Genomic DNA, 23,529 nt, shown 5'->3' on the forward strand with positions numbered 1-23,529 from the left:
CCGCCATGCCCATTTGATTTCTATGGGAGGGCTGCGAATAAAGGCAGGGCCTAATTCTAGATAAAGATGGCCGCTCCATCCGTCGATTCATTCAGGGAGGGACGCTATCTCCCTTGCCCACCTTCAAAATGGCCGCCACATCCTATTTGAATCTCAGGGAGGAGGGTGAAACCAGCCCTTTCCGCCCACAATAAAGATGGCCGCCACAAGGGCTGTCGCAGGAGGGCGAAGCTGGTGTGACTGATGCTGCCCTCCAGAAAGGTGGCCGCCTCCTGGCCCGGGAGTGGGGGTGGAGGTAGAGCGCCCTGATTGGTGGGCCTGGAAGGGGCCGCTCTGTGATTGGCTGGAGCCTGCCACTCCTCCCCATTTATGGGGCCGGCTAGCGCCTGCTGGAAGCACTTCCTGCAGAGAGGGAGGGAGGCAGGTCCAGGGGCAGGGGCCCAGCGGGAAGGGGGGGCCAGCAGCACCTGCTCTTGGGGGCGGGGGATGGTGGCAGGTGTCAGCCCTGCGGGGTGGCCCATTTCCCAGCCCCTCTGCCCCGTAGCGCGGGGCCAGGCTGCTCCCCGCCTGCGTCCCTAGCTGGGGGGCTCCGAGCAGGGCCTGGATCGGGTCCAACCCCCCCATTTCCCCGGGCCCCATTGCGGGGGGAAGAAACTTTCCAAGTGTCTTTAAAAGTCCCAGCGACTCCTGGCTCCCTCCTGCCTAGCCGGGCCCCCCACCCCCAGGCGGGAGCAGACATCGGGGAGGGGGGAGAGGGCTGGAGCCACCTCACTCCCCCCTCCCCGCTGGGCCCCTCGGGAGGGGAAAGGCTAAAGCCGGTTTCTGGATCCCTGCGGGCCCTTCCCCCTGCTGAGCTGCTTAGTCAGGCCGGCTCTCATTCCTCGGCTGCTTGAGATTTCCCATATTCCTGCCCTGGGGCGCTCCCCTTGGGGATGGGGTGCCGTGGGGCGTGAAGATCCCACCGGAGTCTGGGTGGGCCAGAGACAGCAGAACAGACTTGGGGGTTGGGTCTGGACGTTTCTCCTAGTGGGGTTAGTTGTCCCTGGCCCGGCGCTGATCCACCCCTCGCCCAGGAGCGGGCCATGTCCTAGTGGAGATTTGGTCTGCGTTTGGGCGGGGTGGGGTGGGGAACTAGGGGAGAGTGGATGGTGCTGGAAGGACCCACCCAAGGTGTGGCTTGAGCCTGCTGGGGGGGCAGGTTGGGCCACAGCACCGCCGGGAAGATGAACCTCGTTCTGGGGCCGTACGGTGAGGGCGTGGAGACGCTGCTTCACGGGGAGTTTGGGGCTTACCCCTCCAAGGGATCCCGCTATGCCCTCAGCCTGACCCAGACAGCGCTGCACATCCAGCGGCTGGTGCCCAAGCCGGAGACAGACCAGCGCACCGTGGTGCCCCTGGCCGAGGTGGTGGGCTGCCACACGCTGCGTAACCGGGCATCGGCTGACCGGGCGGCGTATTTCTCTGTCTACGCCTACCCGCTGAAGAAGAGGAAGGTGGCGGTGGGATCGGGACGCGGGCGGCAGAGGGCGGCACGGACCTTCCAGGTGGACGGGGCCGACGACTATGAGAAGAACCAAGCGGTGGCAGAGAAATGGGCAGCTGCCATCAAGTGCCTGGTGTTGGGCATCCCCATCTCCAGTGACACAGGTAAGGCTGCCGGGCCCTCCTGGAGTTGGGGTGAGAACCCAGGTGTCCTGGCTCCCAGCCCCCTCTACTCTATCCTGAATGTATTCCTGGGACAGGGGGCTGCCGTGATCTCACTGCTGGAGAGCCCCTAAAACCAGACCCAGCGAAGAGGGGACCCCTGCCCCGCCTGCTCCCTCTAGCTTCGCCTGCCCCGCTGAACCGCCCTTGGTGGGTTTTACAGGCACAGGATGGGGGCCCAGAGGCCTGGCTTCTCTCCCTGGCCCGGGGAGGGGAGGGGGAGTCTGGTGGTTAGAGCGTGGGGGGTGGGATGGGGAGCTGGGCATCAGGTTCTCTCCCCGGCCCTGGGAGGGGGGTCCAGCCCCTAGAGTACGGGGCAGCTGGGAGGCAGGCTGGCTTTGTGAATTGTGTGTGCCCGCAGGTGGGGCTGGGAACCAGTGTCCGGGTAGGGCCTGGCATGCTTGGGGCCCGGATGGCGATGCCTCGGTTCAGGGAACTCGCAGGCCGGGTGCGGCCCCGTCCTTTCCTTGTCCCGGGCAGGGATCCAGGGGCTGGGCTGGGCTGGGCTGGGCTCCTTTGTCTTCTGCAGCCTGGCCAAAGGTCAGTGGATTGTCTTGAAGGTGGGGCTGTTGGATTCTTTGTGTCGCCCCCCCCCCCCGCTGCCCTTGGAGGCCCCCATCTCCCCACCCACACACACACTTGGTCTAACCCCTCCCACATCAGGGCCTCTCAAGGAGCCTCCCAAACCCTGTGGGGGCAGGATCCCTCCTGGAGGGCTGGGGGTTGCCTTGCAGTGGCTCCCCACCTCTCTGCACCTGCTGAAGGATGGGGGAGTGCTGAAGGCGGGGCTGGGGGGCAGATGCCATGGATGGGGGCTGGCTCCAGGGGGTGCCTAGGGATAGGGTGGGGGACTGGGGCAGGGGTGTGCATGGGTGCAGTGGATGTGCACGAGTGGGGCTGGCTGGTTAGAGGGCACGCTGGGCATTGGGTTTATGTGTGGGGGGGTAATCAGCGCTGTCTCTCTGGGCCGGGGACCTTGCAGAACCTGCCATCAGACCTGGGTGTAAAGTGCAGCCGTCTCCGCCTGGTACGATAACCGGAGAACTCCAACCACTTGATTACATGCCCCTCCCAGAGCCAGGGAGAGAACCCAGGAGTCCTGGCTCCCAGCTCCCAGCCCCCCAGTGAGCAGGCACTAGGAAATGGATGAGTGTTTGCATGCCCGGCTTTCCTTCTGCAGTGTGTGTGGTGGTGGTTCTGGGTTAATCTTTCTTCCCTGCACATCCTCCGGAATCACTTATCTACTTCCCTCACCCTGCCGGGCCCTGTGGTGAGGGCAGGGGTGCCCCTGCTGCATGGAACAGGGCAGGGCACTCTCCCCTGGCTGTCTGCGCCAGGCCCAGTACCCCAGTGTGGCACTAGGGGGCGCTATGCAGCCTGGAGTGGGGTTGGGGGGGGCTCCGTAGAGGGCCCTCTTCCTGTGCTCCGCCCGGGGGTCTGCATCTCTGTACCAGACAAGGGGTCCGTGTATAACCAGCCCCTGTTCCCCACCCGGAAGGGCTGCATCTCCGTGCCAGGCGAGGGGTCCATGTATAACCAGCCCCCACGTTGCACCCAGAGGGGCTGCATCTCCGTGCCAGGCGAGGGGTCCATGTATAACCAGCCCCTGTGCCCCGCCCGGAAGGGCTGCATCTCCGTGCCAGGCGAGGGGTCCATGTATAACCAGCCTCAATGTTGCACCCGGAGGGGCTGCATCTCTGTGCCAGGCTAGGGATCCATGTATAACTAGCCCCCACGTTGCACCCGGAGGGGCTGCATCTCCATGCCAAGCAAGGGGTCCATGTGTAACCAGCCCCTGTGCCCCGCCCTCCTGTCACTGTCACGCTAGCTCAGAAGCTCAGGGTGGATCAGTGTAAGTGTCTCTGAGTTGTCCTGGGTTTCTCATTACATGACCCAACTGTCGCAGCTCAGCCGCCTGGCTGGCCGTTCGCTGCACCGCCTGGCCGTGGTTGGCCTGGCATCCTTCAATGGTCGGTGCCTCGCTGTGCTTCCGCTAACTGCGAGGGGTTTGCTCTGTGGCTTGTTCCTCCCGACGAATGGACCGGAGACATGTCAGTCGCGTGTGATCAGGGCACTGGACAGCTGGAGTTCACCATCCTTTTTCTCCTTGGTCGCGAATGTGATTGCCTGGTTCTAGACTTGGTGACTCTCTTCATAGATTCTTTTCCAAACCGGTTCAGGAGCTCGGAGGTGTCGTGTCATCCGGAGCTGTGCAGGACTACGGCCAGGAGCTGCTGTCGGTGTCTATCTGTAACTCAGAAGAGCGACGGATGGATCTTCCCTGCTGTGGGATTTTTCTTGGCTCTCTGATTTCCTCAGCCTCTCCATTCGCTTGTGATCAAAGTGACTGAAATCCCGCACCAGTGAATTGTGGCCTGTTTTCTAGTGGATCTCCTTTCCAATGTCCAATATCAAATCCTTCGTCAAATTCTTCTGTCGTGGCTGCCACGCGGCGGGCGAGAAGGTCCTTGGTCTTTGATCCCGTGCAGTCTGAACGTGAAGCCGTTGTCTCTGCGATGAGCCAGACCGGGCTGCCCTCCAGGGCAAGTCACGGCTGCATGAGGTGACCCCGGCTCTGGCTGCGGTCGACGCGACGGAGACCTCTTCTCCTGGGCCAGTTGTCTAGTCTTGCCACGAATATTCACTTCCGCTTTCCAGGCAGGCTCTTTGGCTTCACACGTGATCGATCCCGGCATGAGGTCTCGTCTGGATTGTCTGTAATACGAGTCCCTGCTCCGACCGGGGGAGTGCAGCAAACTGCAGAAAAACGTCCATACTTGTTGCATTTATGAAAGCGTGCTCCTTCAGCGGGACATGCGTCGTCTCTTGGGAGATGAATTTCCCCCAACTTGTGCATTTAGGCTGTCGGGCTTTGGCATTTGGAGTTTGATCCTTTATCCTGGGAGACCTTGGACGGCTTGTCATCCTCCTACCATGTCCAAACAGCTTCTGAGCTGCTTTCTGGTTTTTCAGGTTTGGCCTGCTGCCCTCCGCATTGCTGGGCTTTGCTGTTTGAACAGGATTCAGTCTGGCTTTAATTGCAACTGCCCTGCAGGGTTTTTATCCGTGCACCCAACGCCCAGCCTGGCTCTGGTGTTTCCGTGTCGCCAGCCGAGCTCTTCCGAAACCGGTAGCCTTGAGCTCTCTGCTGGCCACCTGCTGTTCCGGAATCCACGGTTCTTCGCGGTATAAAGCAGGCATCCGAACTTGGCAGCACCCTGGCCGTGTCAGCCTAGCGACAGGCTTCAGGGAAGTCAAAGCGTGTACCCATTTGCTCAGAGCGGAGCCGAAGGAGCACCCTGCAGATTGTCCCTCTCTTTGGGGAGCTTTGGGCTAGCAAAACTGAGAGATTCGGGAGCTTTGAGGCGAGACTGGGTGATTGGAGCCTGCGAGGGGTGTGTGTGTGTGTGTGTGTGTGTGTGTGTGTGTGTGTGTGTTTGTTTTTTTACATTTCCTGGCTGCAGTGTTTGGTGCTTCCTTGTCTCCCCTCTGGCTCGCTCTTGACAGCCCGGAGCATGCACCTTGCGGACAGGAAGCGACAGAGCTGCTAACACGGCAGGCGTCCGTATCAGATCTGGCTGGAGCACAGGGCTTTCCTCGCCCAGTGAGGCCTTCCATCCGCCTTTAATGTGCTGCCGGGAGGAAGGGCAGGGACGGCTGAGGTTAGCGCCAGCGAGGTGTGTGGTGCCCACGGGCATCTGCTGGCAGAACAGTTCAGCATTCCATTACAATCCCTGTACTCCCCGCCCCTGTGCCCCACCCCAGAGGCAGCCGCGTCGCGCTCCAAGGGCTCCCTGTGTAACAACCCCCACCCCAGAGGCAGCCACGTTTCAGCGCCGGGCAGGGCTCCCCTGACCTGCTCTCCCCGCTCTCCTTTCAGATATCGCTCCCAGCCTCCTGCCGCGCCCACGCCGGCTGCTGCTGCTGCTGAACCCGTTTGGGGGCAGGGGCCTGGCCCTCCAGTGGTGCCAGACCCACGTGCTGCCCATGATCACAGAGGCGGACATCAGCTTCAACTTGATCCAGACAGGTGAGGGGGGCCTGGGGGCGGGAGAGAGAAGGGCCTGTGGGGCAGGGCGGTGAGCTAGGGAGGAGGGGGAAGGGCCTGTGGGGCAGGGAGACGGGCTGTCTGATACACCGACTCTCTCCTCCTGCTCCCAGAGAGGCCAAACCACGCCCGGGAGCTGGTGAAGGGCATCAATGTGGCAGAATGGGATGGGATCGTCGCCGTCTCAGGGGATGGGCTCCTATATGAGGTAATGCCCCGCCCCTCCCCTCCCCCGGCCATACGTCCCTGGCACCCTCCCCTGCTGTAGGTCTGACCCCACTCCCCTCCCAGAACCAGGGAGAGAACCCCAGAGTCCTGGCTCCCAGGCCACCCTGCTCTCACCACTGGACCCCACTCCCCTCATGGAGCCAGGGAGAGAACCCCGGAGTTCTGGCTCCCAGCCCCCCCCCCCCGCTCTCACCGCTAGCCCCCACAGCGGTTCACCTGTGTGCCGGGCAGGTTCTCAACGGGCTCATGGAGCGCCCCGACTGGAAGCAGGCCATCAAGATTCCCGTTGGGATTTTACCGAGTGGTTCGGGGAACGCATTGGCCGGAGCCATCAACTGTAACGCCGGGTAAGGGCAGCGCTAGCGGGGGTGTGGGTGGGAGTGGGAGGGCTGGGAGCCCGGATGCCTGGGTTCTCTCTCTGGCTCCGAGAAGGGAAGGGGGTCTAGTGGTCAGGGGCGGGGCCTGAGAGCCAGGACTTCTGGGTTCTATATCCAGCTCAAGAAGGGGAGTTGGGGCTGGGGGGGTGCACGGGGAGCAGATGGGGGTTGTGGAGGGCAGGGGGAGGCCCTCCCCTATCCCGCAACTCCTGCCCAACCTGCGCTCTCCATGTGTCCCCCTGGGGGCTGGAGTGAGCGGCTCCCCCTGCAGCAAGGGGCAGCGGTGGGGGGGAGGGGGGGCATTGCTTTACCAGTGGGCTGCACCCTCTGGCTGGGCGGCTCACCCCAGTCCTGCCCCCCAGCAGGCTGGAGCAGGTGCTGGGCCTGGAGCTGCTGCTGAACTGCGCCCTGCTGCTGTGCCATGCGGCCGTGACCCCCCTGGACCTGGTGGCCGTCACCACGGCCTCGGGCGCCCGCTGCTTCTCCTGCCTCAGCGTGGCCTGGGGCTTCATCTCGGACGTGGACATCGAGAGCGAGAAGTACCGGCACATGGGCGCCGCCCGCTTCACGCTGGGCACCCTGGTGCGCCTGGCCTCCATGCACACCTACCGCGGCCGCCTCTCCTACCTGCCCGCCGCCGACGCCACCGCCCACCGGCCCATCTCCCGCAGCATCACGGTGGCCCCCAACGGCCGCCTGCCCCTGCAGCGCCTGCCCCTGCACCGCGCCCTGTCCGACATGGGACTGTGTGAGGAGCGTCACGCCTTCTGGGGGGCCGAGCCGGCGCCCGTGCCCTGCCCCTCCCCCGGCTCCCCGCCTCCCTCCTCTGCCTCCATCCTGCCCCCGCCCAGCTTCTCCTTCGAACCCGGGCCGGGGGAGCTGCCGGCCGGTGGGGCGGGTGAGGCCCGGGTGGGCGGCCCCCCGGATGAGCTGCTGGTGCCGCTGGGGCAGCCGGTGCCTGGCTCCTGGGTGACGGTGGAGGACGACTTCGTGCTAGTGCTGGCCATTTACCAGAGCCACCTGGGGGCCGACCTCTTTGCCGCCCCCTTTGCCCGCTTCGACGACGGGCTCATCCACCTCTGCTTCATCAAAGCCGGCATCTCCCGCGCCGCCCTGGTCCGCCTTTTCCTGGCCATGGAGAAGGGCAGCCACTTCGAGCAGGAGTGCCCACACCTCGTGCACGTGCCCGTCCGGGCCTTCCGCCTGGAGCCCCTCACCCGCAAGGGCATCCTGACCGTGGACGGCGAGCGGGTGGAATACGGCCCCATCCAGGGCCAGGTGCACCGGGGCCTCGCCAGATTGATCACCGGTGTCGACCGCCTCAAGATCGCCACCGGCTGATGCCCCCTGGCTGGGCGCAGAGGGGGGAGCCCCAGTCCCCTCCAGCTGGCATGGTGCAGGGGGTAGCAGGGGCCGTGCTGCCCTCCCTCCTGGCGGCAGCGGGGACCGAGATGCGCTCCCCTGCCCGGGTCCTGCCTAAAGCTGCGTATTTATTGCTTTGATCCTGGCATCACCCGCTGAATGAATGTAAGGAGGGTGTGACCCCCAGGGGGAGGGGGGTCTCCCACCCTGTGGGGGTTGCAGGAGGGAAAGGGACGGGCTCCGTGAGGTGCTGTGCGTGGCCCTTTTCCACTGCCCCCCCATCCCGCATCTAGGGGGCACTAGGGAGTCGCAACCGGGGCACGTTCTCACTGCGTGCCACGGAGGGGGAGGCTGTTCCCGTGGGGGGAGCCACGGGGCTGGTGCCTCCAGCCACGGGGGGGAGTGGGAGGGGTTGGCAGGTGTCCCAGCAGGCACTGCAGTACCTGTGTTCCCCCCCCCCCCCAGGGTGCAACCTGGAGTTGGGGCTGCAGGCAAGACGCTCCCCTTACACGTGGGGTGGTGGTGGGAGGAGTGGCTTTGCAGACCAGTTGTTGATTTCTGTGGTGTGGTCATTCTGGTTGGTTGCCCCTTCTCTAACCACTAGCGCCCCACTCCCCCCTGAGCCAGGGTAGAACCCAGGAGTCCTGGCTCCCAGTCTCCACCCCACCCCTGCTCTAATCACTAGACCCCACTCCCCTACGTGAGCAGCAGGTACAATTTTTGAAGGGGAATGGGGTCTACTCAGGGGCGGGAGCCAGGACTCGTGGAGTCTTTTCCTGACTCTGGGAGGGGAGTGGAGCCTAGTGGGTGAGGACAGTGGTGGGTAGGTACGTGCCTCAGTTTCCCTCTGTCCCAGAGGCTGGCCCCCTCCAATGGCCATGTGCCAGGTGCACCAGAGCCCAGTGGGAAGGGGCAGGGCCCAGCAAAGGCCGCACAGTGGAGATTTCTTTGCACTAAAACCTCTTGTGTTCTGTGAGTGGGGAGGCTGGAGTGCTGCCAGGGGGAGGGGAGGGAGGAGATGACAATGTCTGTCTGTCCTGTGTATCCTACTAGTTGCTGCTACCAACAGCCTCTCTTCCCCCCCCCCCCAACTTTGATGTGAGCAAGAAACTAGAATGAGCTGAAATTGATCAGATCCATAGGCCCATCTACCCTGGTGTCCCACCTGCCCTGTCCAGATCAGCCCCATGGGCCCATCTACCCTGGTGTCCTACCCTCCCCCCCGCCCTGTCCCTCCCGGGCCAGATCAGCCCCAAGGCCCATCTACCCTGGTGTCCCACCTGCCCTGTCCAGATCAGCCCCATGGGCCCATCTACCCTGGTGTCCTACCCCCCCCCCCCGCCCTGTCCCTCCCGGGCCAGATCAGCCCCAAGGCCCATCTACCCTGGTGTCCCCCCTGCCCTGTCCCTCCTGGGCCAGCCCAGCCCCACAGGCCCATCTACCCTGGTGTCCCCCCTGCCCTGTCTGGATCAGCCCCACGGGCCCATCTACCCCAGCATCTGATCTTTTCCCCCATCAGCTCTGTGAACTCCTTTCCCCTGCTGTCCAGCGATGCACTGGGAGGGGCAGCTCTGACTTCCCCACGATGCAGTGGGAGGCAGTTTCTCCCCTTGCCCCCCAGGTGCCTTGCTGGGGTGGGGAGGGGACGCTGGCATCAGGCCCCGTGTTAACCCTGCGTGTGCCGCGGCCGCCCTCGCTGTTCCCACGTCTCGTCCCTGTCGAAGTGATTTAGACCTATGCAATAAAGCAAGAGCATGAGGCCTCTGGGCCGTGCCCTTCATTCAGCTGCTGGCCTGAGCAAGCAGGGGCTGTGGGTCGGGCGTGAGGGGCACCAGCAGAGCTGGGGGGAGTCCAGGGCTGGACTAGCAGGGGCTGCGGGTCAGGAGTGAGGGGCACCGCAGAGTTGCTGCAGGGGAGCCCAGGGCTGGGCTAGCAGGGTCCTGTGGGTCAGGAGTGAGAGGCACTAGACAAAACGGGGGGTAGAGCCCAGTGCTCTGGACCCCCCATTAGTTGAAGGGGGGGGACCCTTGTGCATTGCAAAGCTGGAAGTGAAATGAAGGTGCATTGCTGGGTTTGACCACTATGGGGCAGCACAGCACAAATGTCCAGTGAAAATAAACAGGGCCCCATCACCTGGGGAATGGGGTCTTTCCCCTCTAGGGGGCGCTGGCCCTGATCCGGCCCCAGGGTGGGGACTGGCTGGCTTGGGAGTGGGGAAGGGGGCCCTGGGGTCTTTCCTCTCTAGGGGGCGCTGGCCCTGATCCAGCCCCAGGGTGGGGACTGCCTGGCTCGGGAGTGGGGAATGGGGCCCTGGGGTCTTTCCTCTCTAGGGGGCGCTGGCCCTGATCCGGCCCCAGGGCGGGGACGGGCTGGCTGGCTTGGGAGTGGGGAATGGGGCCCTGAGGTCTTTCCCCTCTAGGGGGCGCTGGCCCTGATCCGGCCCCAGGGCGGGGACTGGCTGGCTCGGGGGTGGGGAATGGGGCCCTGGGGTCTTTCCTCTCTAGGGGGCGCTGGCCCTGATCCAGCCCCAGGGTGGGGACTGCCTGGCTCGGGAGTGGGGAATGGGGCCCTGGGGTCTTTCCTCTCTAGGGGGCGCTGGCCCTGATCCGGCCCCAGGGTGGGGACTGGCTGGCTCGGGAGTGGGGAATGGAGCCCTGGGGTCTTTCCTCTCTAGGGGGCGCTGGCCCTGATCCGGCCCCAGGGCGGGGACGGGCTGGCTGGCTTGGGAGTGGGGAATGGGGCCCTGAGGTCTTTCCCCTCTAGGGGGCGCTGGCCCTGATCCGGCCCCAGGGTGGGGACTGGCTGGCTCGGGAGTGGGGAATGGGGCCCTGGGGTCTTTCCTCTCTAGGGGGCGCTGGCCCTGATCCGGCCCCAGGGCGGGGACTGGCTGGCTGGGGGGTGGGGAATGGGGCCCTGGGGTCTTTCCCCTCTAGGGGGCGCTGGCCCTGATCCGGCCCCAGGGCGGGGACTGGCTGGCTGGCTGGCTTGGGAGTGGGGAATGGGGCCCTGGGGTCTTTCCTCTCTAGGGGGCGCTGGCCCTGATCCAGCCCCAGGGTGGGGACTGGCTGGCTCTGGGGTGGGGTATGGGGCCCTGGGGTCGTTCCCTTCTAGCAGGTGCTGGCCCCCAGGTGAGACTGGGGAGCTCCGACCCCCCACCCCAAGCCAGCTGGGGTGTTGGTGTGCAGCTGATCGACATTGGGGTCTGCGATACTAAAACCCACTAGTGCCCTATCCTGAGGCAGGGGCATGGTGTTAAATCCAGGGAGTGACCCTCCCCCAAGGCACCCCTGCCCCCAACACATCATAACCCTCCCCCACAGAGCAGGGCCCAGTCCCTCCCAGCAGGCGATATACACCCCCCACCCCCTCTGGCAGGGGGGCACCCTCCCGCCCCCAATCAAAACACATTCCCACCACCGATCTCTGTTGGTCACTTTCTCGGCTTCTTTATTGCCCTGGTACAATTGGCACCAGCCAGCGGAAGCGGCCGGCCGCCCTTCTGCATTCGGAAAAGAAAAAACCCACCAAGACCCTCCCCTCGACCAGGCAGTGACAGCCAGACCTCGGACCCCCCCTCTTATATATATATTTTTCTTTCGGTATGAAATAAGTCTCCTCCTCCATAAAAATATAAAACAGCATCGTCCGATCCTGCGCAGGCCTGAGATCGCTGCGGCCGCCCGCCCCCACGTAGATCCCGTGCTGCTCTGGAATAGTCATCCCCCCCCCCAAAAAGTTGTCTCTTGTGCTGAGCTGCAGTAGGCATGTCTGTCCCCCCCCTGAAAAAATAGATCCACGCGCTGCTTTCGAAGCGCTGCCTCCATCTGTCCGTCCGTCCGTCCAGCCCTGCTGCGCAAGCAGAGATCTCCCACGGGCCGGGTCGCTGGCTTCTCCCCACGATGGCCTGGCTCCGTCCCGCTGCCTCACCCGCTCCCTGAGGAAAGCAGCCTGCGGGCGAGGATCTGGTGGGCCGGCGCCTGGGGCCCCAGCTTTGTAAAAACACCCCAAAAGACAGAAAACCCCTGGAAAATCCTAGCTGGCTAGAGGGGACGGGGGCAGGAGACACGGGGCCTGGACAGCCCGGCCGCACTTAATAAAATATAGAGCGAATCATTAGAATAATAATAATAATACTTAAGAAGAACTCTTCTCCCCCCCCCCCCCCCACTCTGAGCCCCTGTGCAAACCCGTGGAGTGTCCCAGCGGGGACGCGCCGTGCGCCCCCCGTGCCAGCAACACCGGCGCCTCAAAAGTGGTCAGAGTGCAAAGGGTTAAAGGAGAAGGACTGGGAGCCAGGACTCCTGGGTTCTCTCCCCGGCTCTGGGTGGGGAGTGGGGTCGTGGAGAGCTGGGCGTCAGGACTCCTGGGTTCTATCACTAACCACTTGACCCCACTCCCCTCCCACAGCTGGGGAGAGAACCCAGGAGTCCTAGGATTCCAACCCCCCAGCAAAGTTACTGGCCTTGCTTGCTCTGAAATCTGGCTGTTGAGAAGCAGTTTGAAGCAAGAAGAAGGGAGGGGGAGGGGGAGGCACTAGGGTGAAGGACCCCCAGGCCCCAGCCCCCTCATCCAGTCCCTGGCTGTGACTGATAGAAGCCACAGGTGCCTATTACAACTCGCTGCCAGCAGGTGATGCACAAGAGCTGGTAAAGTAACAGCCCTTGGTCTCTTTTCCAGCTGGGGGAGTTGGGAACCAGGACTCCTGGGTTCTACCCTCAGCTCCGGGAGTCTGAAGCCCCCTCCTCTAACCACTAGCCCACGCTCCCCTCCCAGAGCCAGGGATAGAACCCAGGAGTCCTGGCTGCCAGCCCCCTCTGCTCTAACCTACTAGACCCTCTGCTCCGCTCCACTCCCGGAGTGGGGGAGAGAACCCAGAAGTCCTGGCTCCCCGCCCCTCCCACCATCAGATAACCCTGCCACCGATTGGCTCTGTGCCTCCCACCCACCTCTTCCATTCGGTGGGGCGGGGCGTATGTGTGCACACCCACCCAACCCCCCACTTAATCCTGCTTTGGGGGGGCTGCGTCATCAGTTCAGACCCCCCCCACACTCCAGCCCGCTCCTGGGAAAGAGTCAGCCTGGCTCCCCACTTCCACCCGGGAAGGGGGAGCAGGGTCCAGTTCCGAGCCAATGTCTCTCCTTGCTCCTGGTCCATCCGCTGGAGCCGCCTGGAGCCCAGGCGCCCCTGCAGTGGGGGAGTCCAGGAGCGGGGGAAGGGGGAAAGAGGGCACCCCCTGGCTGCGGGGAAGCAGCCCCCCCCGTCCGCGGGGAGGCCGGGGTGCGTGGCGGTGCAGGTGGCCGGCATCCTACAAGGCGCCGTGCTGAGATTCGTACTTGGTGAGGATGGTGCGGTAGCGGGAGAGCTCCTGGCGGATGCTGGCCACCTCCTGCCGCAGGACGGCGTTCTCCTTCTCCAGGAAAGCAGCCCGCACCGTGATCTGGTTCTCCTTGAGCCGCCGGGCATCCCGCGACCGCTTGGCCGCCTCGTTGTTCTTGTAGCGCCGGTTCCAGTACTTCTCATCCTGGGGGGGGGGGCATGGGGCAGAGAGAGAGAAAAGGAATGAGAGAGACTTGAGTGGAGCTGGCATCCCCTATTGGGGACAGACCCCAGGCCCCATACTCCGCCACCCTGAGCCAGCCAGTCCTCGCCCTGGGGCCGGATGGGAACTGGCGCCCCCCAGAAGGGAGAGGCCCCTTGTCCCACGACCCGCCCCCCCGGGCTGGGACTCACCTTCTGCTCATCCGGCACTTGGATTTTCCGCGCCTTTTTCATGATCGGCTGCGGTTTGAGCTCCTCGTCCGAGAACCGGTGCTTCCGGGGGTCAAAGGTCTCGTGACCCGGGATGCTGGATAGTGCCAGGTCTGCAGGGTCAGGGTCAAAGTTCATCAGCACCTCCACCGCCTCGGGGTCCACCGGGCTGGGCGTGTTCCGGGAGGCAGGGGTCACCGGACCTGGGGGGCAGGAAGGGGGGAACAGGAAAAGGTCAGAGCAAGGGGCATTCCCACTTCAAGCCACCAGATGGCAGCACTGAGCCATCCAGCTGCTCCCCCTGCCTAGGCCCCCCCCCCCCCGCCCCACAGCCTGGCGTAATGGGGCCAGCACTGACTGCCAGGGGCCAGCGCTCCCTGCTGAGGTGGGTCCCTCGTCCAAGCCCTGACCTGCTGTGACCCTGCTTAGCAGCTCTGCAGGGATCAGGCATGGGGCAGCTGTGGGGCACCACCAGCTTCGGGGAGCTGTGGTGCCAGGAGGGGATTAGAGGTGGGTTTACAGCCAGCGGGACCTCGCTGCTGCCAGGGATCAGCCAGGCACGGGGCAGCCTGGCTGGGCGAGATCCAGGCACCCCCCTGGGCCTCATAAACACCTGCCAGGGCAGTTACCCGGGGAGGAAACTGAGGCACAGCGAGGGGAAGGGACTTGGACAAAGTCACAAAGCAGGAAATAGAACCCAGGAGTCCTGGCTCCCAGCCCTCCCCCCCACTCTGACCACTAGACCCAGCTGCCCACTCAGAGCCAGGAAGAGAACCCAGGAGTCCTGGTGTAGGGTGCACATGGGGTGGAGACTGCAGGCAGGGTGCAGGCTGGGAAGCAGGGGCGGCAGGGTGGATGGGGGAGGGGAAGCAGACAGGGTGCCAGGTGGGTGGGGGGCAGGGAGATGCAGGGAGTGGGTGCAGGACAGGGTGTGTGGGTCTGGGATGAAGGTGAGGGCAGGGATTGGGGGCTGGCTGCAGGGCCAGGGGCTAGCAGGGAGCGAGCAGGGTGCGGCCCGTGGGGGGTGGCTGCAGGCCGAGGGGGCAGGGCGGGAGGGGGCGGGGGAGAAGGTTGCGGGCAAGGATCGAGCAGGGCGCCGCGCTGGGGGGGAAGGTTGCACGAGGGGGGGAGGAGGTTTCAGGACGAGGGAGGGAAGGTTGCGGGCAGGGGGGACAAAGATCGAGGACGGCGCAGCGCGGGGGAGGGGGCAGGGAGCGAGCAGGGCGGGGGGACAGGTTGCAGGAGGGGGACAGGGAGCGAGCAGGGCGGGGAGGGAAGGTTGCAGGAGGGGGGGCAGGGAGCGAGCAGGGAGGGGGGGCAGGGATCGAGCAGGGCGGGAGGGGGAGGAGATTTCAGGGCGGAAGGGGGCGGGGGGCAGGTTGCAGGAGGGGAGGCAGGGAGCGAGCAGGGCGGGGGGGAGGAGGTTGCAGGGCGGGGGGGTAGGGACCGAGCAGGGCGGGAGGGGGAGGAGATTTCAAGGCGGGAGGGGGCGGGGGGGCAGGTTGCAGGAGGGGGGGCAGGGAGCGAGCAGGGCGGGGGGGAGGAGGTTTCAGGGCGGGGGGGGTAGGGAGCGAACAGGGCGGGAGGGGGAGGAGGTTTCAGGGCGGGGGGCGGGCGCAGCGCCGCGCGGGGGAATCCCGTGTCTAATCCGCGGTCTCGTGTCCCCGCACGAACTTCCCCCCCTCGTCACGTTCTGCAGCCTCCGCCCCCGCGTGTGAGGGGCCGGGCCGGGCCGGGCGGGTGCACGTGGGCTGGAGCGTGAAAGGGGGCGGGAGGGGGGAGCCAGCTGGGGGGGGCCCAGAGAAGAACACGGGGGGTGGGAGGGGCCGGCGGCATCCAGATTCCAGTGGGGAGGGGGGAGAACCCCATGAGTGGGGGATTGGGAGATAACTGAGTGGTGGGGGGAATTCCCCGTTACGGGGGGGGGGGCCTGGGGGATTCCCTGTTGCGGGAGCGCCGGGGCGATTCCCTGACATGGCGCCAGGTGCACGCTGCCTGGGAGGCTTGTGGGGCTGTGAGTGGGGTGGGCCCAGGGGTCTGCCCCTTCCACGTGTCCTGGTGCTGGGGGGCTGGGACTGAGAGACAGTGACTCAGCAGCAGAGACCCCCCCAACACAGCCCCCCAGGCTGCTGGGCCCCCTAGCTCCCCTAGGCACTGCCCCCCCCATGCTCCCTGCCACCACCCCCAGCCCTGCTCCCCACTGGGGCCTTCTGGCCCCACTGCCCTCCCCCTCCCCCCCGCCCTGGCTACCTGCTGTGGCGCAGCCCTGGTCCCCGTCGCTGCTGCCCGGGCACTCGGCGGGCGAGGAGCAGGCCGAGGAGGTGCAGGAGGCCGGGCGGCTGAGGTCCACAGCGATGCCACTGGAGGGCGAGCTGGTGGCCTGGCTGGCCGGGGAGAAGGGTGGCTGGGCCGGGCTGGGGGGGAGCCCGTTCTCCAGCAGGAACTCGTCCAGGTCCACGTACTCGATCTCGCTGTAGGGCAGGGTCCGCTCCCACAGCAGGGAGCCCAGGTAGGCGCACTGTCCCGCCCGAGCGACCCCCAACTCCTCCTCCATCTTCCGCTCCTTCTCCTTGGCCAGGCCTGGAGTGGGAGAGAGGGGGGGTCAGGACGCCTGGGTTCCATCCCTGGCTCTGGGAAGGGAGTGGGGACTAGTGGTTAGAGCAGGAGGGGGCTGGGTGCCAGGACGCCTGGGTTCCACCCCTGGGAAGGGAGTGGGGACTAGTGGTTAGAGCAGGAGGGGGCTGGGTGCCAGGACGCCTGGGTTCCACCCCTGGCTCTGGGAAGGGAGTGGGGACTAGTGGTTAGAGCAGGAGGGGGCTGGGTGCCAGGACGCCTGGATTCCATCCCTGGCTCTGGTTGGGGACTGGGGTCTAGTGCAGGGGTCGGCAACCTTTCAGAAATGGTGTGCCGAGTCCTTATTTATTTACTCTGATTTAAGGGGTGCTGTTCATAACATTCACGTGGTGCCAGTCATACACTGTAACATTTTTAGATCTCTTTCTATAGGTCCATAATATAGAACTAAACTATTGTTGTATGTAAAGTAAATAAGGTTTTTAAAATGTTTAAGAAGCTTCATTTAAAATTAAATTAAAATGCAGAGCCCCCTGGAATGGTGGCCAGCACCTGGGCAGTGTAAGTGCCACTGAAAATCATTTCACATGCCGCCTTCGGCACCCATGCCATATGTTGCCTACCCCTGGTCTAGCGGTTAGAGCATGAGGGGCTGGGAGCCAGGACTCCTGGGTTCTCTCCCTGGCTCTGGGAGGGAAGTGGGATCTAGTGGTTAGAGCATGAGGGGCTGGGAGCCAGGACTCCTTGGTTCTCTCCCTGGCTCTGGGAGGGGAGTGGAATCTAGTGGTTAGAGCATGGGGGCTGGGAGCCAGGAGTCCTGGGGTCTCTCCCTGGGTCTGGAAGGGGAGTAGGGTCTAGTGGTTAGAGCAGGGGGCTGGGAATGTGTGTCCCTGCTGGCAGAGATGAGCCCTGCACGCTGTGCGTCTGCCCAGGGCCCTGCTGTGGGAGTCCACAGGGTGTTCAAATCCGTGGGAGTGTGGAAGCTGTGGGATTTCGCGGGCGCGTTCCCAAGCGACCGTGTGTTGGCTCCCAGTGGCAGCCAGCCTGTGCTCATGTTGGGCGCTGGCAGTGCGATCCTCCGCTGCTCGCACGGGGGACAGCACAAGCGGGCGCACGTGAGGGGGGTGTGCTGGGGGTGTGAGCGGCAGGCCCTGTGCGGCACCGCACCCAGGAATGCGGGAGCAAGCAGCCAGGCGTGGCCAGGGGCAGGTGAGTGCGGCCCTGTAGTTGTGCATGCGTAAGTGTGTGCACACAGGGGTGAGGGTGCATGCACAAATGTGTGCACAAGAGGGTGGGTATGCATGCACGTGTGTGGAAGTGTGTGCCCCAGTAAGTTCACAAGTGGGTGGATTTGCATGCACAAGTGGGGATGGGGAGGTATGCATGAATCCCCGGCTGGGCGTGTTTGCCAGACACCCAGGAAAAGAAAGTAACCGGATCGCAGCCGGGCCCCCCCACCCTGAGCATGGCAGCGATGGGGAGCAGCCCTGGAGTCCCCCCAGAGTACGGAGACCCTGTGGGGGGAGGGGTATTGAACTTAAGGAGCGAGAGAGAATGGTGCCGAGAGAGACGGATGAGTGAGACTGGGCTAGACAGAGGGGGGATGTGGGGATGGATGGACAGATGCGGGGGGGGGGGGTGTGGATGGACAGTCAGGGCCTGCATGGCACCAGCTAGACACTGCCCCGTCCCTGGGCCTCAGCTGCTCCCCAGCCTCAGCCGCAGCCGGGCTGGCTCCATGCACGTGCCGCCCTCCCGCTCCCTGCACACGTGAGGCCTGGCTCACCTCGGGCAACCCCGGCTTGGCTGCTCACTGCAGCATGCGCGGCTCAGGCTCTAACACCCCCCTTGTGCAGGGGTTCCAGCCCGGCGGGGGGAATCGGTCCGCACCCAAGGGAGGGGAGCACCCTGCTTCAGCTTTCCAATCTGCCTCCCACCCAGAGCACTGCTGCACCAGCATCTGCAAAGCCACCCAGGGAGAGAACCCAGGAGTCCCGGATCGAAGCTCTTCCCCCCACACCACCACCACTAGACCCCACTCCCCTTCCAGAGGCGAGAACCCAGGAATCCTGGCTCCCAGCCTCTCCCCTCCCCCCACCCTGCTCTAACCACTGGCCCCCACTCCCCTCCCAGAGCTGGGGAAAGAACCCAGGATTCCTGGTTTCTCATTGTCAGCTGCCTGCACCACAAATCCCGCTGTGATCCCTGACTCCCTTGTCCCCCAAAAACTCCTGGGGTTCGATGTGTCTGGCTTTAGTCTCCGGGCTCGAAAGCAACCCCTCCCCCCAGGCCTGGTGTCAAGATGGGAAGGGAATCAGGGCACAAAGCATTCTGGGATGCCCCAAGAAACGTGGGGAGCAGTGCAAAGGGTTCTGGGAAGAAACAAGCCCCGAATGGAGCAAAGGATGCTGGGACACTCCATGGTAGCAGGGCTGACTAGGGGTTATGGGCCGGGTGGGCACCCCACATCTCCCAGCTCCGCCCAGCCTAGACTCCAGGCTGCCCCTCCTCCTGCCCCGCAGGCTGGCACGGGGCTGCAGCAGGCGGGATGCCCAGGCGACGCCCCATTCCTGGGGCCTGACTCCCCGGCCCACGGGTGGAGGGAGCCAGGTGACAGCCCTGGGTCACGCCCTGTGCTGGGTTTCTCCCGTGCCCAGCGGGGCAGCGCCCCGAGAGCAGGGCTGAGTCACTGCCCAAGGGGCTGCTTCTCCTGGGGAGATGGAGGGGCGCTTCCCTGCCCAAGCTTGCTGGTGCCCCTCACTCCCAACTCGCAGCCCCTGCTAGCCCAGCCCTGGGCTCCCCCACCCCCCCCACAGCTCTGCTGGTGCCCCTCACTCCTGACCAGCAGCAACCCGGGGCCTTCTTCAGGGAGCATGTGCCACAGGGGTGGGAATTTGGGATGGGATGGGAGGGGGCTACCCCGTGGCTAGAGAGATCCTGCTGTAGCAGGGCATCAGAGGCTGCCCCGACTTGACCCCGGAGGCCCGATGCGGGAGTCGCTCATCTGTCAAAACACAACCCACCCCCTGCCCTGGGTCCACACGGGCTCAGGGGCTTGGCAGCTTTTTACCAACATTTCCTTAGGCAAAAAAAAAACAACAACAACAACCACCTCTAATAAAAAACAACCCTCGGCGCACGTTTCTCTGCCTCCTGTCACATCCCGTGTCCCGGCTGTGTGCTGGCTGTGGGATTTAGAGCTCTGTGTGTGTGTGTGTGTGTGCGTGTGTCACGCAATTAGGAAGGAAACCTGCACAGACCCTGCCCCCCAGACCTCCCCCAGTGCCTCGGGACTTTTCTAAACTTCCCAGTGGGAGCAGACAGGCCAGTGCAAGACCAGGGCCATTCCTGCAAACCCCCCCCCCCCACACACACACACCAGTACAAGCGCGGACACACACACACGCTCTGCCTCTGTCTGGGGCTCTAATACAAATACACCGGGCCTGTCCAGCACAAATACACACACACACTCGGCTTCTGTCCGTCCGTCTCTCTCACAAAACCACACCAATACACATACACACACTGCCTCTGTCTCTCTCTCTCACACACACACTGCTGGTCTCTCTCACAGCCACACATTAATACACACACACATACACACACGGCTTGTCAGTCCGTCTCTTTCATATACAAACACACACCAATACATACACTCTGCCTCTGTCTGTCTCACACACACGCACTCTGCTTGTCTCTCTCACAACCACACATTAATACACATACACACACAGCTTGTCTGTCCCTCTCTTTCACACACAAACACACACCAATACATATACACTGCCTCTGTCTGTCTCACACACACATTCTGCTAGTCTCTCTCACAGCCAAACATTAATACACACACAGCTTCTGTCTGTCCATCTCTCTCACACACAGACACACACTGATACACCCACACTCTGCCTCTGTCCGTCTCTCGCTCACAAATATGCACGCTCTCTGTCACAAACACACATTAATACACACACACACTCGCTCCACTTCTGTCTTGTACACAAAACCGCACAAACACACACACACTGCCTCTGTTTCTCTCCCCACACAAGTTAGTGCTCCTGGTGGCCCAGGAGTCAACATGCCTGGGCCCAGGTGCAGCCAGGGCTGCTGCCCAGGGGGGTCCCCGTGGCCAGGCCGGCCCAGAGGAATTTGGGGTCTGGGCACCTTGCATTCGCTGGGACCCCTCCCATTTCACTGTATTTACACAGATCTTTGGGGGGCCCCCTGAGCTTGGATCCCAGTACAATTTCCCCCCACCTTTCCCTCCCTCTCGGCTGCCCCTCTCCAGCCCAGAGTGCATATCCTGCTCCAGATGACAGCTGACTGGGGGAGAGGATGGGCACAGCCTGGCACAAGGGCACCACTGGACAGACAGACAAGGGCTGAAAGCCGCGCTGGGGAGTCTGCCGAGGGGGACCGAGGGCCCTTTCCGGGGTGTATTTCCATAGCAATATGAGCGCGCTGGGCAGTTTGCGGGTGTCACGGTTCGTCACATCGGGCAGGGAGGGCAGGAGGGAGAGAGACTGCCAAGGGGTGGATTAGATAGAGGAGAGTAGGGGAATGGATGGACGGTGGAGTTCATGGATGGAGAGATGACAAGGTTTGTATGGGGATGGATGGATGCGGGGTTCCTTTGGGGATGGATGGATGGATGGTCGGACGGATGGACGGATGACAGTCGAATGGATGGATGGGGGGTTCCTATGAGGATCGATGGATGGACAAGCAGGCGGATGGATGGTGGGGATCCTATGGTAGGTGGGTGACTGGTAGAGTTCCTATAGGGATGGACAAATGGTTGAACAGATAGATGGATGGCAGGGTTACCACAGAGATGGATGGATGGATGGATGGATGGCAGGGTTCCCATGGGGATGGATGGATGGATGGTGGGGTTCCCATGGGGGGGATGGACAGCGGGGTTCCCATGGGGATGGACGGATGGCAGGGTTCCTATGGGGATGGACCAATGGATGGATGGTGGGGTTCCTATGGGGGGTGGATGGATGGATGGATGATGGGGTTCCTATGGGGATGGATGGATAGATGGCGGGGTTCCCATGGGAATTAATGGATGACAGGGTTCCTATGGTGATGGACAGATGGATGGATGGCAGGGTTCCTGTAGGAATGGATGGATGGATGGATGGAGGGCTTCCAATGGAGGAATGGTGGGATTCCTACAGGGAAGGGGTGCGCATGGGGCTGGCTGGCTGGTGGCGTTGGGATGGCGATCACCAGCCTGACAGACCCGCTCAGGACCGACAGACGCACGGCCGCCAGGGCACTTACAGGTGGTCAGGTCCTTGGGCCTGCGTTCCGGGCTCTTGATGGGCCCCTGCAGGAGGCTCTTCAGGCTGACCATGCCGGCCCCGGGCACCCCCAACGGCGCGGAGGAGAGCAAAGGGTTCGGGAGCCGCTCCGTGGCGCCCAGCTGGGCTGCTGGCCTGGCCATGGCCCGTCGGGGATCCCCGCTGAGCCCACAGGAGCTGGGGATCCCAAGGGCCAGGAGAGCTTCCGGGTGGATCCCTGGGAGAAAGGATCTGGTCCGGCGACGAGCTGCGGTGGATCTCTGCTGTGGGGACCCCGCACCCCAAAACAGCCGGTTCCCCCCTTAGCCTGGCACAGCCCCGGTACCCACTTCTCTGCCGCAGCAAAAACAACTTCTCACGCCTGCCAGCGGCCCGGGGGGGGTCCGCAAGGCGGGGGCCAGAGAGTCCTTCCTCCCCCCAGCACCCCGGGTATCCTGGTGGGGGCACCCCAAGGTTTTGGGGGTGCAGCGTTGCAGGGAAGTTCGCGCTCCCCCCGATCTCGGCTCAGCGGCCCCGGCTCCACCAGCGCCTCGCAGCTGTCGGTGGCGGCTGGATGGATTTTGTTTAATCGCTTTTTTTTGCCAGACTCCCCGCTTTGGGAAAAAGGGGGCGGGGCTTGAAGAGGTGGGCGGGGCCCTCACCCCAGCTGCCTCGGGCCGAGCCAATCGGCGGCCTGGGAATGTTTGCCAAGGCCCGGACTCGTGCGCTCGGGCCGGTCATGTGTCCGGGCCATGGGGGGGGAGGCGATGGGCGGGGGGAGGGGAGCGCTGACCTAGTTTTGGCCAATAGGAAACCGGAGGGTGGGAGGAGCCTGACCCACTTTTAACCAATCGGGGAGGCGGCAGGGGGAGAGGCCTGGGGGGCTGGCAGCACATGGGGCGGCACGTGTCGGCGGGAGGGGGGAAGGCAGAGCGGTCGGCTGAGTTCTTAAAGGGGCCGCGCCAGGATTCTGCCCTCGCTGGGGGGTACTAGAGTGTGTGGGGCAGGACCCCGCCCACCTGCTACAGGTCACTCGCTAGCACCTCATGGCCCGTCAGGGCCGGCTGCTGATTCCAGGAGTCCCGTTCCCTCCCCGCCACGCTGTAACCACTGGACCCCCCGCCCAGAGCCAGGGAGAGAACCTGGCTCCCAGATCCCCAGCGCTCTAACCACTGGACCCCCTCCACTCCCAGAGCCAGGGAGAGAACCCAGGAGTCCTGGCTCCCAGATCCCCAGCGCTCTAACCACTGGACCCCCTCCGCTCCCAGAGCCAGGGAAAGAACCCCGGAGTCCTGGCTCCCAGCCGCCCTCCCCGAGGCCGTGACTGCAGGGTGCAGGGATTTCCGTCAGAGCGGGGTACAGCGCCCCCCGGTACTTTGTGGGCGCCACGCTGCGCTCCAGCAGAGACAGGGATGAAGGTTTTTGCAGTAGTTACTCTGCCCTCCTCCCCCCACACACACAGACGGGTGACGGTCACTGCTGGAAAAAAACGCAGCACGGATTATTTACCCAGCTGCCTCCGGGCTGGGACGCGGGGACCCCTCGCCCTGTGATGGGCTGCGGCACCTCTGGGGTGGGGCGCGGGGGCTGGGTATACAGGGACCCCTCACCCAGCACAGAGACCGAATTGGAGTTTTTGATCCTCTCCGTGACTGTGTGCCGACCGGAGGCTCCAGGTTTCTCAGTCCAGCAGCCCCCCAGGGACCTCCCCACTCTGCTGGGGCTATTTACAAATGTGGGGGCTGGGACTCGTTTAGGGGAGCCCAGCTCCTGGACTGGGTTAGGGCTGCTGTCACCCCGAGCCCCCCAACTACATCCGCAGCGCAGGGCGCCCCTAATGGCATGAACTGGCCTCTGGGTACAGTTTAAGGGTTCCAAGCATTCTCCCCATTCGCAGATCTTGGGGTACAGGCCCTGTGTCTGATCCCCAAGTGAAATTTGGGGTTCCATCCTTTGATCTGGGACCAACTGGGGGGCTCCCTCTTCCTGGAGGTAGGGGAAGATTTGGGGTGTCCTGAACGGACAGTTAAGGGGTCCCACAAATCCATCTAGATGGAATTCTTGGGGAATGGATCTCTCTCCCCAGTCTTGGGGTGCAGCAATCTGGAGAGAGCGGCTGTCTGTGTGGGGCTCCAGGAATCTTGGGGTACAGCCTCTCAGAGGCTAGATTAAGGGGGCCTGCAGGGCTTA

The 23,529-nt window shown here is 63.8% G+C and overlaps 2 protein-coding genes across 3 annotated transcripts; one reads left to right on the forward strand and one right to left on the reverse strand.

The window, feature by feature from the left end:
- The first annotated feature begins 190 nt into the window (after positions 1–190).
- On the forward strand, positions 191–8,840 carry SPHK2 (sphingosine kinase 2). 2 transcript variants are annotated; one of them, XM_030544826.1, is made up of 5 exons: positions 191–1,647; positions 5,585–5,734; positions 5,866–5,960; positions 6,212–6,327; positions 6,720–8,840. In XM_030544826.1, exons 1-5 carry the CDS (start codon positions 1,224–1,226, stop codon positions 7,696–7,698), a joined length of 1,764 nt encoding a protein of 587 aa, XP_030400686.1. In that variant the 5' UTR covers positions 191–1,223; the 3' UTR covers positions 7,699–8,840. The 2 variants fall into 2 exon arrangements, with proteins under 2 accessions (XP_030400686.1, XP_030400688.1); XM_030544828.1 differs by having other exon boundaries at positions 6,723–8,840.
- Positions 8,841–12,075: 3,235 nt separating this feature from the next.
- DBP (D-box binding PAR bZIP transcription factor) lies at positions 12,076–22,089 on the reverse strand. The gene is made up of 4 exons (XM_030544913.1): positions 21,341–22,089; positions 15,719–16,048; positions 13,451–13,671; positions 12,076–13,241 (listed from the first exon to the last, which is right to left on the reverse strand). Exons 1-4 carry the CDS (start codon positions 21,501–21,503, stop codon positions 13,026–13,028), a joined length of 930 nt encoding a protein of 309 aa, XP_030400773.1. The 5' UTR covers positions 21,504–22,089; the 3' UTR covers positions 12,076–13,025.
- Positions 22,090–23,529: the final 1,440 nt, after the last annotated feature.

The sequence above is a fragment of the Gopherus evgoodei genome, unplaced genomic scaffold (assembly GCF_007399415.2).
Source record: "Gopherus evgoodei ecotype Sinaloan lineage unplaced genomic scaffold, rGopEvg1_v1.p scaffold_35_arrow_ctg1, whole genome shotgun sequence".
NCBI classification, from domain to species: domain Eukaryota; kingdom Metazoa; phylum Chordata; order Testudines; family Testudinidae; genus Gopherus; species Gopherus evgoodei.

Excerpts from the sequence above, each read along its gene's own strand:
- DBP (XM_030544913.1), bottom strand. The coding sequence starts at position 21,503 with ATGGCCAGGCCAGCAGCCCAGCTGGGCGCCACGGAGCGGCTCCCGAAC. Across the intron at positions 13,672-15,718 it reads CCAGGGCTGCGCCACAGCAG|GTCCGGTGACCCCTGCCTCC; the intron begins GTAGCCAGGGCG and ends CCTGCCCCCCAG. Across the intron at positions 13,242-13,450 it reads AAGTGCCGGATGAGCAGAAG|GATGAGAAGTACTGGAACCG; the intron begins GTGAGTCCCAGC and ends CCCCCCCCCCAG.
- SPHK2 (XM_030544826.1), top strand. The coding sequence starts at position 1,224 with ATGAACCTCGTTCTGGGGCCGTACGGTGAGGGCGTGGAGACGCTGCTT. Across the intron at positions 5,735-5,865 it reads CTTCAACTTGATCCAGACAG|AGAGGCCAAACCACGCCCGG; the intron begins GTGAGGGGGGCC and ends TCCTGCTCCCAG. Across the intron at positions 5,961-6,211 it reads GGGATGGGCTCCTATATGAG|GTTCTCAACGGGCTCATGGA; the intron begins GTAATGCCCCGC and ends TGTGCCGGGCAG.